The 14,664-nt window shown below is 57.8% G+C and overlaps 1 protein-coding gene across 3 annotated transcripts; it reads right to left on the reverse strand.

Annotated features, from left to right (window-relative positions):
- Positions 1–5,895: 5,895 nt before the first annotated feature.
- SPATA20 (spermatogenesis associated 20) lies at positions 5,896–14,395 on the reverse strand. Of its 3 annotated transcripts, none has more exons than XM_061455466.1 (16): positions 14,312–14,395; positions 13,318–13,455; positions 12,987–13,051; positions 12,585–12,739; positions 12,188–12,331; positions 11,762–11,963; positions 11,539–11,669; positions 11,355–11,459; positions 10,824–10,898; positions 10,416–10,628; positions 10,127–10,319; positions 9,268–9,436; positions 8,667–8,875; positions 8,344–8,543; positions 8,162–8,242; positions 5,896–6,121 (listed from the first exon to the last, which is right to left on the reverse strand). In XM_061455466.1, the coding sequence occupies exons 1-16, from the start codon at positions 14,341–14,343 to the stop codon at positions 5,951–5,953; spliced, it is 2,283 nt and encodes a 760-aa protein (XP_061311450.1). In that variant the 5' UTR covers positions 14,344–14,395; the 3' UTR covers positions 5,896–5,950. The 3 variants fall into 3 exon arrangements, with proteins under 3 accessions (XP_061311450.1, XP_061311452.1, XP_061311451.1); XM_061455468.1 differs by lacking the exon at positions 5,896–6,121 and adding an exon at positions 6,402–6,549; XM_061455467.1 differs by lacking the exon at positions 5,896–6,121 and adding an exon at positions 7,043–7,279.
- Between the last annotated feature and the right edge of the window lie 269 nt (positions 14,396–14,664).

The raw sequence follows: 14,664 nt of genomic DNA on the forward strand, positions 1-14,664 counted from the left end.
TGCTTTTCCAGGAGATAACCATGTCTGTGCTGGCCACGCTTTGCACATCCCAGAGGCAGCTGGCATCCCTGGCATGCTGCAGGGGTAGCAGCTCCCCCATCCCTCAGAAACTGATGGAGACATCGGTCAGAGCACAGACACCTGAGTTGTAAAGCATGAGACAGACGGTGAGGAAGAGGTGCTGAGGGGTGTAGAAAGCCTGGTGCTGTCAGCATCCTGAGTAGGCACTCAGGAGGGATCCGGGGGTCTCATGCAGGAACAGGGTCTGGTCCAAAGGCAGGACCCAAGGGCTGCTCATCCCCTGTTCCATCACACTGTGGGGCCACACACAACCACCATCCATCCCACCATGGAGCCGGGGGTGACATCAGTGCCACGGTACCCAGCACCCTGGCTCCATCCAGGGCCCCATGACTAATTTGAGATGCAGTGGACGTTTTTAATATGCTGCTATAAATATTCATGGGCTGTCAGCTATGAGGAAGGACTCTGCCTCCCACCGCACTGCCCTGCCAGAAGGCAGCACACGGGAGATGGAGCGAGCCCTTGCTGGTGGCCACGGTGGCTCAGAAAGCTTGGGGACCACTGGGACATCCCAGCGAGCATCCCATTGTGAGGGTGCCTGATTGTGGCATGCGCCTTCCGTGGCCTGACCCAACTTCTGCCCAGGTTCTGATGGAACCTCAAGCCAGTTCCCTTCACGGCTATGACATTCCCGGCAGGCACAGAGGAGAAAACACCGGCACGGCGGGGGCCGCCTGTCAAACCCGTGCCTCGAATCCCACAGAGCCGAAGCTCGCGCCTGTCACGGCAGCCTCCAGTCTGCTGAGCCGCACAAACCCCGATGAAAGCCTTGTGCTGAGTTGCAGTTCTGCTTTGCTCGCATGCATCGCCCCAGGGTTCGCCTGCCACCCGCTCCTACATCTCCTGCTCTCCCTCCTGAACACACCACTGGAACATCACCACTGCCCCGGCCTCAGCAGCATCATCCCGTAGGGATATTATAGCCTGTTTTCTGCATTCCTGAATACCTATTGATTCCTCTTTTATGTGCTTCACCCCAACGTATCGATCTGATTTAGCCTCCATAACTCAAAGCAAATTAGCTGCCTTTAATCCGTGGATAATTGCAGCAAGCCCAGCTCTGCCTGTCCCAGATTCGCGAGGGAGGAGAGCTCTGGGTCATACAGGGACATTCAGGTTCTTTGTCTGTGGGTACAGCCCCCAAAGCAGCCCAGAAGCACTTTGAAAAGGGGCCTCATGAGAGTCATGCTGCAGCCAGAAACCAGCTCCTATGCCTGGGGACCCATCCTGCTGTTCCCATGGGAGCTTTGACCCCAAAGCCTGGGCATCACCACCTGCCTTCTGCTTTCCCTGGGGTCCCTGATGTGGGTTTCAGCCTTAGCTGGTACCATCAAGTGCTGCTGCGTGCTCCAGCCAGGCTGCAGCACACAAGGGGTTAAGCCCAAAATCCACCCTTGCTGGAGCCTTAGACAAAACCCGAGATGAAAAGCGGAGCCTGCTCCCCTTTGATGAGCAGCCCCGGATCCCTCAGCATCTCTCGCCTCTAATTTAGCAGCTCACAAAGCACCAAAGGCACTGGAGATGCCACCAGCACCTCACCTGGACTGACAGTGTCTATTGGGGACATCGCTATGGTGGTGATGAGGCTGGTTGGGATCCACTGGGGTCCTGGTCCCTCTGCGCACCCTCAAAACCCCCCTCCCACCCGGGGACCCACAAACTGCACCCTCCTCCCCGGACATCCTCCTCCTCCCTTCCGTAAAGCCCCCAAAATCCACATTTAATTGTGATTTAACGCAAGTTACCGTGGTCAATAAACGCCAAAACCCCAGCCCACCCTAGCCCATCTCCCCTGGGCACTGACCACGCACTGCACCCAGCAGCATCCCAACAACAACGCACATGCAAAGGCAGAGGCATCTTCCCATCTCTGGGGTTCCCCCACTTCGGGAAGCGCTGCCTGAAACACAGGACTTGGGGTGCCCTCTTTATCCTGGATCAAGAGGAGCTGGAGCGCAGGATGGCTCTGGGAGAGGCCAACCCGGGCACACATTCCAGAGCTTAGTGATGGATAGGAATCGCCAGGATATGCTTTCACGGGAGGGGAAACTGAGGCAGCAAGATCCCCCTATAGAGCCGCCCCCATTCCCTCGCACCAATCCACATGGAAAGCCAGCTTAAAAGGGGGAGATGGGAGAGAAAGCACATTTTGAGCAAAATTTGGCCGGCTTCAGCTGCAAACTCACTTGTCAGGAGCACTGGAATTAGCGGAGCTGGATGGCGTGAACATCTGTGCAATGCAAACAGCGAGGGGGGAGCGGAGCCCCCGCTGCTGCCTGCGGATGCTCCAGTGGGATGCAGGAGGAGGGCAGCTGGGACACAACATGTACCCCCCCCACCCACCCCCTGGTGCAAGGGGACCCCAAAATACCCTGGATAGGAGGCTGCAGCTCAGGGACTCGCCATTGCAGCTCGGTGGCTGTGAATTCCCTATGGATGAATACTGGAGTAACTGGGCTCAATGGTGCACAGAGGGACTTCTTGCACCAGCCCCACGTCTCCTGCCCCTTGATAGGCTCCCCTGTTGTGGACATCGGGCTTTTCAGAGCAGCCACAACCAGCACTTCCCGACCTCCTCCTACATCAGCACCGCTGCAGCCCTCAGCTACCAAAACCTGCCGGTTTATGCCCAAAATAGCCCTCGGGCAGGAGCTGATCAGCCCCTGAGGCATGAGCAGCTCGGGTGCTCAGGTGTGGGGTAATTAGGTGTTCAGGTGCTAATTGGCCACCCAAGCATGGCGCAATGAGGTGCTCAGGCGTGACTTAACTGGGTCCTGATGTGTAAATTAGTTGAGGGGTCGGGTGTGAATGAGACACCCATACCCAGGCAAAGGAACTGGGTGCAGAAAACTCATTGTTTTGCCCAATTTTGCCCTTCTCGGAGGGGCTGGAAACAGAGATTCCCAAAATACATCCCAATGTGTGTCTCGGGAAGGGAATAAGCATTGGAGCAGGGCTGGACCCGGGCTTGGGGACATCCCTCTCCATCCTCTCTCCTGCACAGATGCAACACCACAAATAGCAAACAGCTTTCAAAGCCCCATCTCCCATTGATGTCACATCAATGCCAACAGAGATAAAAGCCGAGACCCAAAACCAGCGCCGGCTTTGCCAGGGAATATTAATTAGAGGGAAAGCCTCATTAGAGCAGCAAGGGTAGCCACCGGTGCTACCTCCTCCATGTACCCTAGACACCCCAAAGGGGTACCATGGGTGTCAGAGGGCTGAGTAACGGGGTGCACTGCAAACCCTCCAGCATAGGCATTAAACATTGAGATGCTGAAAATGTTGGGGTTCTTATTAAAAAGAAGGAAAGAGGGAAGGGGAAAACCTACTTCTCGCCATCCACAGCCCTTGGGGCTTCCAGGCAAGCTCAGAGCCCCAGAGCTTGCCTAATGGCAATCCCCAGGGTTTAGGGGGGAAGAAGCAGCACAACAGTGATTGATTTGATGCATTTGGGGGTTTCATTTTGACAACTTTGCAGCTGAAGAGGAGCAGGGGGAGTGCAGGATGCTGCCTCCTGCCGCCCTGAGCCTTCCCATCCATGGGGAAAAGGGGTCTGGTGCTGCCCCACGGAGAGTCCCCAGCATCTGCCACCAAAGGGAATGTGGGAAGGGGTCAGGGAAATGGATACCGTGAAATGGCACAGGATCCCTGAGCACCAAGAGCCTGCTCCAGCACCCTGCTAGAGCCCAGCCCTGTCCCCCGTTAATCACCCCAGAATACAACACTTGCAGCGAATCAGTGGGTGAAATCAGTGCATTAGTGACAGGACGAGGAAGCAAGCAGCACGGGGAAGGTTTAACTGTGCCCAGCTTCTGCAGCCAGGCCCTCCTTTGGCACCACCTCCCAAGGAGGAGCATCACCCATGGGTGCCCTGGTGCACAGCCTGGCCGAGGGACACTGAGAGGATCGGTGAGGGGGGTGCTGCAACCGAACTCAAACCACCCGTTGCCATGGCCATAAAGCCAAAGGAGCAGGCAGGTGGCCCCAGGGATGGGGTAGACAACGCGGGGCTGCACTGGATGGGGCCATGGTACCCAGGCAGCAGCGAGGCAGTGGCACCAGGAGGACCGAGGTGCCACCACATCAGTTGTTTATTGCAGAGCTCTTCCCTTTCTGTTGTGTTTCTCCCAAGAGGTGAGCCCGATTCATCCTGACACTGGCTCTCAGCACACATTTGCCCAGCGGCTGCTTACAGGGACGTGCTGACAAGCAACACGGTGCGGGAGAAAAGCACCCTGTGCCTGTGCCACAAGGGGCTGGCAGGCACCAAAACAAGCTCAGCACATCAATCCCAGCCCCGTGCCACCTCCGGGATGGCTGCTGCACATGGGCCTGGCTGGCCATGGGGTCCAAGGCATCTGGGCTTCCCCATGGGTGCTCAGCACCAGCCCTGCTCTCTGAGGATGCTCTCCCAGTCCCAAGTCGGTCCCAGCGCTTGTGCGGATGGGTGTCAAATCAATCCCTGCAGCACAGATGCCAAGTTAAAATGACAAACCCAGAGGAGAGCAGCCACCCATCTGCCACAACTGCAACTTTCAGCTGGATCTCCAGAAACACTTCAGCTCTGAAAACCAAGAGAGGAGAGAAAAGAAACCCCCCTCCTCTTCCACAGGCGTAGAAAGCATTCACAAGATGAGGTGCAAAATTCCTCTTTGACTTCAAATGCGTTTCTCCTGGCTGGTTACACCAGATCTTGGCACAACCCATTGGAAAGCCAACAAGAGCACAGTTCAGAGCCGCTCTGCTTCCAAGTGACAGCATCCTGCTGCCTAGGGTGCGGGATGCTGTGCTGGGGAGCCCTGGGGTGTCAGAGGGATGCTGAAAACACAGTATTCACCCCTCTGGAAGCAGGGAGGAGGGATGGGGAGGGAGGAAGGGAAGGATAATGCTTATGCTGCAGCAAAGGGAGATTGTGTGGCTGGCAACAGCATTCCACTTTTGAAAGGGTGGGTTACATCCCTCTGCCAAGATCCCACAGTGCCATCCCCATGGCCGGCATCAGCAGGATGCAGCCAAGCTCCCAGTGAGGCTGGATGAGACCCTCGGTCCAGCCTAGGTTTTGTTTGGAAAGCTCAGGGCAAACCCTCCCTCCTCAAACACTGCTCAAAAGGTGGTTTTAGGGCTTATTTCTTGTGCTGTTACTGAAACATTATGCAAGCAAAGGCAGCCCCAAGCACCCCAGCATCAGCACCCACCCAGAACAATGCATCCCCAAACCCCATCCTGGTGTGGATGCAGGCACTGCCCTGTTACAAACAGAACAAGACTTAGAAATGTGCTTTCTCGAGCTGAGCTGGGTTTCTGCACCCTTGGCAAAGCCAGTACAAGCTGTTTAGCTCTTTGGAAGTGCTCAGGCTGAGTCGTGTGGCACGTTTTCATCAGCTGTGGTGACCAGCAGGGGTTCTGCACGCACTATATGTTAACTTAATGTACGTTACAATCCACCCTGTAATGGAAAAACACTGTGGCTGCTGTAGCTGGTAACACTTTCAGAAGCACTTGACTCCCAAGTCATCCAGGTGCTTTTGACAGTGTTATCCTGGGTTGCTATAGGAACTCTAATAGTTTTCCCATCTGACTTCTCCATTAATACTGGGATTTATAGTTAATTTGTTTTCCTTTTCCTTGGTGAGAAGAGGCGAGGAGCAAATGTGTGTGCACAGGGGGAGGAGATGCTCCTCAGTGGGTACCTCTTGGCCATCCCAAAGCCAGCACTGGGGAGCAGAGCTGGTTCTGCTGAGATGCTGCCAGAGCCACGGTGCAAGCAGAGCCCAACCACGCTGCCAGGGACAGGCCAGGATGCAGTTGATGCTGAGGGTGGGTTTATTATGGGTGTCTCAGACCCTCAGGAGCAGAGGGCTCACGGGCAGAGCATCCCACGCAGCTCCTGGAGCGAGGTGACGGGCAGGGAGCAGGTGAAGTTGCTGCAGACATAGGCGGTGGCTTTCCCATCCTTCCTCTCCAGGGATGCAAGGAAAGGCAACTGGCGGTAAAGGAACCCAGCTCTGTCTCCATCTGCCAGCATCAGCACCTGCCCGAGAAGGAGCTGTGAGAGCTGGAGAGCACAGGCAGCATCCCCCATGCACTCATCCATTGAAGGGATACGGACGGGGAGCCGAGGGGACACAGCCAGCGCTCTGCCAGGGTCCCACAGCGGCAACATCCCCATCACACCTGCACTGGAAGGAGTGTGTGATCCACACCATCCCCAGCAGCTTTGCCTCCCTTTTCTGGCAGGGACCAACACCCAGTGTCCCAGAGGCAGTCAGCTCCCTGCGGATACCCACCCAGCCCAGGGGCAGCTCCCATCCAGTATCAGCATCACCCCATCCCACCCTGCAGCCCTTCAGCTGCTTCCCAAGAAGCTCAGTCACAGGCAAGCGATGGGCTGGGGGCTCTCCCAGCTGACAGAGCAGCACAGCCAGAGTGATGACAGGGCTGCCGGGATAATTAGCTTTTCTGAGAGGGAAAATGTTTGTTAAAGCCTCAGGGCCTGTGGGCTCCTCAGGGAAAGGCCAGGAGCCAGCCGGGAGCCTGATGCCCACACAAATGCAAAGGGTGAGCAAAACGCCAGCCATTCCCAAAGTCCAAGGCACAGCGGCAGCATCCCACTGTTGGGAGTATATGGCTCTCTCTCATCTGCCCCAGCCCTACCAGATGCACCCACTGTGGTGCCCACCGAGCACTGACACACTTGCCACTTGTTCATGCTGCCGCCACCAAGGGATGCTGACACTAAGCACTGCCACCCACAGCACACACATCTCCCACCCCTGCGTGCAGCATCCTCTGCTGATGGACCAGGAACAAACACAAAGCCAGGGATGACACCCAGCAGAAACACCATGCAGCCTCACCCAGACCTGGCAGGGGCTGCTCCATGGGGTCACCATGTCCCCAAGTCCTTGTCCTGGATAAGGGCTGCTGCAGCCCCATGCTGTCCCCCATCACCCCTCATCACTGCTCAGCCCCTGCCTTGATGCAGCGCTGGCTCAGCCTGTCTCCCTGCCTGCCCCTCCTGTTCTTCCCGCAGCCTCCTCCCCGCTCTCCTTTGTCTGGAATTAATTCCAGGAGTGATTAATTACCAATTCATGTCCAATCTGAAATTCATTATTCATTTTTCTCACAAGCTCCCTAAGGTCCTCTTGCGGGGCCAGGATGAAGGCGAGCACAGGCTAGCGCTCTGCAGCTGAGGAGATAATGGGATCCTCCATAATTACCCTAAAGACCATTAACGGGGCAGGGATCTATACCAGGAGCAGGGATCCAGTCCCCTCTGCACCCAGCACCAGGATCCCCAGGGAAGCAACCACTGGCATCACCCTGGAGCATTAACAGCCCCATGGCAGTTGCCTGTGGCAAAGGGCTGCTCCGGTCACAGGGTCCGCTGAAACCTGTGACCTCAACGTCATTTTATCATTACAGCAAGAATTTCAACGTGAGGTTTATAAGGAATTAATTACTGGAACGACCTAATTAATTGTGCTCCTGTAGACGAGCTTAGCCCCCAGCACCCTGCCAGCACTGAGGGAGCATTGGTGGCAGGGGACACAGCTGTGATGTTTTCCCAGCTCCTTGGCAAAGTTGATTCCCAAAGCTGCTATGTCCCTGGAATGGACCCGGGGCTGCCCAGCCTCAGGCAGCTCCTTGGGGTGGGGAAGGAGAGATGAGGGGAGGCTGAAAGTGGGTAGAAAAAGGAGCGCCTGCATCTCCGTACGATGCAGCATGGAAAGGGGGGTGGCTGTTGGGAAGCAGCAGGATGGGGATGCTGGGCTCAGGCTGAGCTGTGTAAACAGCCAGCAGTGACAGCAGCCACTGCTGCAGCCGCTCCCTGGGCTGGGCTGCCAGTGCTTTGTGCCAGGGAGAGGGGTGCAGGGGCTCAGCCATGGCTCTGCAGGCTGTGCTTATGGATATGGAAAGGATAGGATGCTTCCCAAAAGGAAGGCAGGACAGAGGAGGAGGAGGATGGGTGCTATCACACTGGGAGAAAGGATGCAGGCAGCAGCAGGCAATGCGATGACAGCCAATGGGAAGTGGCTATGCAGGGAGTAGGGAGGGCTGGCACCTCTACCTTGGTTGGGCTGAAGACAGAGTGGACACAGCGCAGCATCTCTTTGGTGTCTTCTCCTTGTGGGTCCCCACAGATAACGACCTGTCCAGGGAGAGCATGGATGGCAGGAGGGAGAAATCAGAGCTGTGACTGCACCCACACCACCCAGGTCGTGTAAGGGACACCGAAGCCCCAGCCTGTACCTGTTTGACGCTGTGATGGAAGACAGCGGTGGCCCGGGCCATCTCTGGCAGGATTATTGGGATCTTCTGCAGCCTCTCTGAGTAGGCAGCCAAGATCTGCCTGGCTTTTTCCACCCAGTCTGTCTGGCCAGAGTAACAAGCTGCTCGGAGCAGGTTTGTGACAGTGACAGAGTTGGGAGTGGGCTCTGCTCCATCTTGGTCTGCAGGGGACAATATCTTCTCCATCAACCCAATGAGTCAGCACCCCATGGCTTAGTCCTCCAGCCAGGCATCACCCCTGCCCCACAGCATAACCCACGGCATGGCCATGTCCCCGAGCTCACCATCCTTCAGGCGCAGGAGCAGGGAGGGATCGCCAGCCTCACTGGAGAAATATGCAAAGCCCTTGGGGTCCCAGAAGAGCTTGTCTTGCATGTGCTGGAGCTGCAGGGCCCACTCCAGCCAGCCCTGATCCAGTGAGGCTTCATACAGGTCAAAGAGAGCCTGGATGACGAAGACATAATCCTCCAGGAAGCCCTGGATGGGCACAGCACTGCAATGGCAGGGGAGGAGCATGAGGGTCTCTACACTGGCCAAGTGGGAATTGCTCTCCAACCCAGCAAAGCCCTACATACTGGTCTCTGCTAGCCAAGCAGAGCTCAGTCCAAGACAAGTGGTGGTTGTGCCATCACACAGCTGAGCCTGGGGTTTCTATACAGTCAGGGGAAGGTTCATGCCAAGATGAGGAATGGGAAAGGATTTGACCTTCATTCCTCTGCACTGGGTGAAGGGCACTAATCCATCCAAAACAGCACTGGAGGCAGCTCTGCACCAAACAGCCTCCCTCCCTCCACGTTCAGCCCTGCCTGCAGGAGAGGAGGACGTGGCCTGCAGAGGGCAGGGGGTGCCCTGTCGGGCTGCAGACACCCCGGTACCACCGCTCACCTCTGCTCCACCGCGTGGTCCTTGCCCCGGTAGCAGCTCCGCAGCAGCCTCCCGCTGCTGGGGTCGAAAAGGTGCCTCCGCAGGAAGGCGGCTGCCTGCGCAGCCCGGCTCACGTACTCCTGCCTGCCCAGGGCTGCCCCGGCCTGGGCAAAGCCCGAGATCATCAGCCCTGCACAGGCACAGGGACAGGGACAGGCTCAGGGCGGGCACAAGGAACCGGTGCGGATGTCACTGTCTCTAAAGGATGCTCAGCATGAAGCTCACCCTCCCTGATGCTCAAGGCAGGGCTCAGCCATCAGCTCTTTCCTCTAAGTCACCTGCTGTGACCAAAGAGCAGGGCAGAGCGCTGCACAGCCAGCAAGAATTAAACCTTCACCTGTAGGCAGAAATGGGGCTTAAGAGAGTCTTTCTGTTTGCAGGACGTGGTCTAACTAACACCAGCTGCACACTCTTCTATCCAGGCACTCATATCCATGGGAACACTGCCTGGGGCACTGCATTATTACCTGCTGCAGGACACCCGGACACAGAGGTATGGTCCCCGTGCTAAAGCAGCAGTGAGATGGGCTCTGCGCCCTGCCGGGGTCCTGAATCCCCACCTCCATCCCTTTCCCCAGACCCACACCGAGCAGCTGAGCCATGGGAAGAGTTTTGCTGCTCTCTACTGGCAACAGGGGAAGGAAATAAAGCCTGACACTCGGCAGCCCCATGGCTTTCAGGTGAGGGTCTGCTACCCCACAGCGCTCTCGCATTCCACACCCCAGCCCACCCATCACCTCCGTGTCCCATTCCCATCAGGACTCGTTGCTACAAGCCCCCAATAACGTGGTGGCCCCTGCAGCCCAGAGCCACCTCTCACCGTTCCACGCCGCCAGCATCTTGGAGTCCAAGTGCGGGCGCGGGCGCTGTGCCCGGGCAGCAGCCAGCCTCTGCCGGCCCTCCTGCAACACTGCACCCAGCCGCGGCGGCTCCAGCCCGAACCGGGACGCTGTCAGCTCCGGGGAGCCCCGCACAATGAGGACGTTCTTGCCCTTCAGTTCCTGGTGGGGGTCCTGGAAGGACAGCCCCGTTCTATGAACACCACCGGGATGAGAGGGGTTGGACCCTGCGCGCATTGGGGATGCTTTGCCGTTCCCCCATGCCCTCACCTTCATGGGGTCCACGTTGCCAGTCTCCTTCACTCCATAGTGGTGCATGAAGACATCTCCCAGGGTTGTCCCCTCTGCGGCTCCCTCGACAGGGTCCGGAAGGAGAGCCCGGATTTCCTCAGCTGCCCACACACAGAAAGCTCCTTCTCGCTTCTCTCTGGATTCGGTGGTCGGGTGGGAATCTGCATCTTCTGCGCTGTAGAAACCTCCTGACTGGGAAAAGAACAACAGAGAAACCTTTTAGTTATAGCCAGGTCTCCATCACTGCTGAGCTGGCAGCCCACAGTGAGACACAGCAGTGCCCCAGACCAAGCTCAGCTGGGAAGGGAGGCAGGGAAAAGCAGCCCCAAGACACATCCCAGGGCAGGGTAAGCAGCTCCCTTTGGCCCAGGTTGGGGAACAACTTACCTGGTCACTCAGGTCCCGTGAGACATAGAGCAGAATGTCCTGGGCAACATCGGCAAAGAATTCATCACCAGAGACCTGCAGGGCAGACATCAGTGTCACAAGGACAAGGGGGCAGGCAAGAGACGCAGCAAGAGTGGAGGTTGAGATTCAAAAGAGAGGAAACACATTTGAAAGTCCAGGGATTTTAAATGTGGGATGGATTCAGAGTAAGATCTCTGATGGGAATCTATGGGCACTGGAGAGCAACCCTGGAGTTACACCTAGAGGCAGCAGCACGTGTTTGCTGACTTGCAGGCCAGCCAGAAGGCTGTTGCCTCCCATTATACTGAAAACCCTGGGGCTATACCGTCACGGGTTTTCGCTCCATCTCTGGATGAACAGCAGTAGATGAATGGGAGTAGGGGCCTGCTCCAAGCCCATGGGATGAGCATCATCTTGGGGAACAGGCTTCGAAGCTGCTCCTCAAACCAAGCCAGCCTTCCCAGGCAGCATTCAAGTGAGATCCACAGCAGAGGGATGCCACAGCCATACCTGAAACGCTCTGCTATACGTAGCTGCCAACTGGCCCTGGTCATAGAGCATCTTCTCAAAGTGAGGGACGTGCCAGTGCTGGTCAGTGGAGTAGCGATGAAAGCCCTGCAAAGGCCAAGAGGACACGTCCCATCCCACACCTCCTGGACATGCCAAGGCTTTACCCCCACGGCTTCCCTCCTACCTGACCGATGTGGTCATGGATTCCCCCATGGGCCATCATCTTGAGAGTATGCAGAACCATCTGCAGAGCACGGGCACCCTGTGGGGTTGTTCGGTGCAGGGCCCAGTATGTGAAGAGGAAATTCAAATTCACTGAAATACAGGGAGAAAATGGGAGGCTGTGGGTTAGGCTCTGCCCCACAGCGCTGCCTGCCCCACAGCGGGGCTCAGCACCAGAGTCTGACCTGGGGTGGGGAACTTGGGGGATTCAGAAAAGCCGCCGTATTCCTCATCATAGGAATTGCAGAGCTGCTGGAAACAAGTGGCCATCACCATTTCGGATGGTGGGGGTGACTCCTGGCCCCGCACACGGATCTCAGTAGTGTGTAGCAATGCTTCCAGGATCCTCTGGCTGTTCTGCAACAGGGCATCTTTGTTCTCCTTCCACTAAGATGCAGAGTGAGAAAGTCAGCTCTTCCCTATCTTGTCTGCTTCCTGCCTTGCATCAATCCAAACTGCTCCTTCAGGTCAAATCCACCTCTAAGCCAGCCAAAGCTCTGACAGGGGACACTGCTTCTCATGACTGTATCTCAACAGTCACCCATCAAGCCACAATCTCCCCGTGGTCCCTTTGGTTGAGCACTGCCTGCTCCCCCATTCCTGCTCCATACCTGCTCTGCGATTCGGAGCAGCACAGTCCGAAAGCCAACGCGATGAACTCCATCCTCAGGGGGAAAGTACGTCCCCCCTACAAAGGGCTTGAGGTCCGGTGTCAGCCAGACACTCATAGGCCAGCCACCTCCACCACTGGTTGCCTGAGAGACAAATCACGGGGGCACCAAGGTCATACAAGAGGCACCTTCTGCTCTTTAACATCAAGGTTTCTCACTGCAGGACAGACACGCACTTCTCTCCACCCTTGTGGTCATGCATGGCCCCATAGAGACCACCCCATATATCAGACCTATATATCAGACCACCCCACACACTGGTTCTTCTTGCCCGAGGAACATGACCATGAACCTCAACTTGAGAGAGCCAGTCCAATCCCTGTCCATGCCTCCTCACCTGCACGAAGGTCATGTACACCTTGTCCACATCTGGCCGCTCCTCGCGATCCACTTTGATGCACACAAAGTTCTTGTTCATAATCTCCCCGATCTCCTCGTTCTTGAAGGACTCCTCCTCCATCACATGGCACCAGTGGCAGGTGGAGTAACCCACTGAAAGCAAGCTCAGGTGAGTGAGGAAAGGCCCTTGGCAGGGAGCAGGACACACGTTATGGGGAGATCTCCCAGCCGGGGGGGAACCCTGCTATGGGCAACATCTGCTGCCCCCCAAGAGAAGAGATGGAGGAGCAGGGCCATGGACACTTGCAGGGCCTCCTGGACTCTGCTCCTCCAATCTGGCCAAGAACTCTGGTCCTAACAACACGCATGGGAACACGAAATATGTTTCATTTCTGGTTACCTGACAGGAATATCAGCTTGTTTTCCTGCTTTGCCTTATCAAAGGCTTCCTGACCCCAAGGGTACCTGCGGAGGGAAGACAAGGAAGGAGCTTCAGTGGTTATAGCTGCCAGGACCTGGGCTCCTCTAAAGCTTCCCAAGAAGCTGCTGCCTGGTGGAGAGCAGTCAGGACAGCCAGAGCATGAATGGCTCAGGAGCATGGACTCAGAGCCCATTGGGAGCTGCACAGGAGGCCAGGCTGCTTCGCCTGCCATCGCTTCCACAGCACTGAGTCCCTCAGCCCCGTGGATGCAAGGAGAAGAAGAGGGAGAAAGGCAGGAGCCTGCTCTTACCAGTCCACAGGGTTGTGAGCGTGCTGCAGGAGGTACGGGGACTTCTCGTTAATGAGGCGGTTGGTGTGACGAGGGATGCTGGGGGGGGGCGTTGTGCCCCCCGTGGCCATGGTCGCGCTCCCCGTTAGAAACGTGAACCTGGGACACCAAACGGGATCATTTCCTTGCTCGCAGCAAAGCACAGCCCTGCACAGAGCTGGGACGCCCCAGAGCAGCACCACCTCCACCCGGCTCCATGCTATTCACTCCCTGAGCCAGGGGAACCACTCTTAGCCCCAGGGCTGGGTGGCTCTGCTGGGGTTCAGCCCATCCCTAGCACCCTACAAAGTCTTCCCTACTTGTGTGATGCTCAGGTGAGGTTGCTCTCCTGCCCTGGGACTGCCATCCCCTAGGCTCCCTCCCTTCCAGCCACCTGCCAGTGCCCTTTGGGGGCCACCCTACAGCCATGGGTACAGGCACAGCACCTGCAGGATTTGACCTGTGCATTCTCAGAGAGGAAAATACCCTCCCGTGGGTGCAGGGGTAAGGGCAGGGGCAGGGCAGCACGAGCTCCCCATGGCAAGGGGATGGAGGTACAGGAGGGGAGCAGGGAGATCCTCCTGCTGCTGGGCAGGATGCAGGGAGTAAGTAAATGCACGGTCATGGCCGGGATACAGGGATGCAGGGATGTTTGCTGAGCTCCAGGGAAGATTTCAGGGAACACAGGAGGGCTGCAGGGATGATTGCGGGAGGATGTCAGGGAACACCGGAGGGGTGCGAGTGCGCGGAAAGGATTTAGGGGGCATTCAGGAGGGCGCAGCGGGGTTTAGGGGAGCTGCAGCAGGGGCACAGGGCGCCGCAAGGACGCAGCAGCACTGAGGGGGATGCGGGAGGCACGGGGGAGATTTCGGGGGGCGGCGCAGACGCGGGAGGGCTCCCGGTGCCCCGCTCCGCCCCCGGGGCCGGCCCCGCCGCTCCCACCGCCCCCTGCCCGGCTCCCCCCCCGCCCCGGTACCTGCGGGCCAGGCGCAGCGGCGCCGCGAACATGGCGGCGGGGCGGAGCTGCCCCAGCCACCGTCACCGGCCCGCCCCGGTCCGTCCCCTCCGGTCCCCGCCCACCCCGGGTGCAGCATCCCTGGTCCCGCACGCCCGATCCTGCCCATCGCATCCCGCATCCCGCATCCCGCATCCCGCACATCGCTTCGGTCCGAGCGTTTTATTGTCTCACAGGCAGCCCCGAGCCGCCGTTTTCAGCAGCGCCGAGCCACCGGCGCTCCCACAGACCTCCCCCCCCCCCCCCCACCGGAGCAGGGCCCAGCAACGTGCGGGCGGTGGCACCCTCCCCGCAGCTCCTTCGGGGGGGGGGGG

The sequence above is a fragment of the Pezoporus flaviventris genome, unplaced genomic scaffold (genome assembly GCF_033815535.1).
Source record: "Pezoporus flaviventris isolate CSIRO_AGI_PZ_B2104156 unplaced genomic scaffold, CSIRO_AGI_Pfla_v1 ptg000020l, whole genome shotgun sequence".
NCBI lineage: Eukaryota > Metazoa > Chordata > Aves > Psittaciformes > Psittacidae > Pezoporus > Pezoporus flaviventris.

Excerpts from the sequence above, each read along its gene's own strand:
- SPATA20 (XM_061455466.1), bottom strand. The coding sequence starts at position 14,343 with ATGTTCGCGGCGCCGCTGCGCCTGGCCCGCAG. Across the intron at positions 12,740-12,986 it reads CAAGCTGATATTCCTGTCAG|TGGGTTACTCCACCTGCCAC; the intron begins GTAACCAGAAAT and ends GCTTGCTTTCAG. Across the intron at positions 11,460-11,538 it reads TCCATGACCACATCGGTCAG|GGCTTTCATCGCTACTCCAC; the intron begins GTAGGAGGGAAG and ends TGGCCTTTGCAG.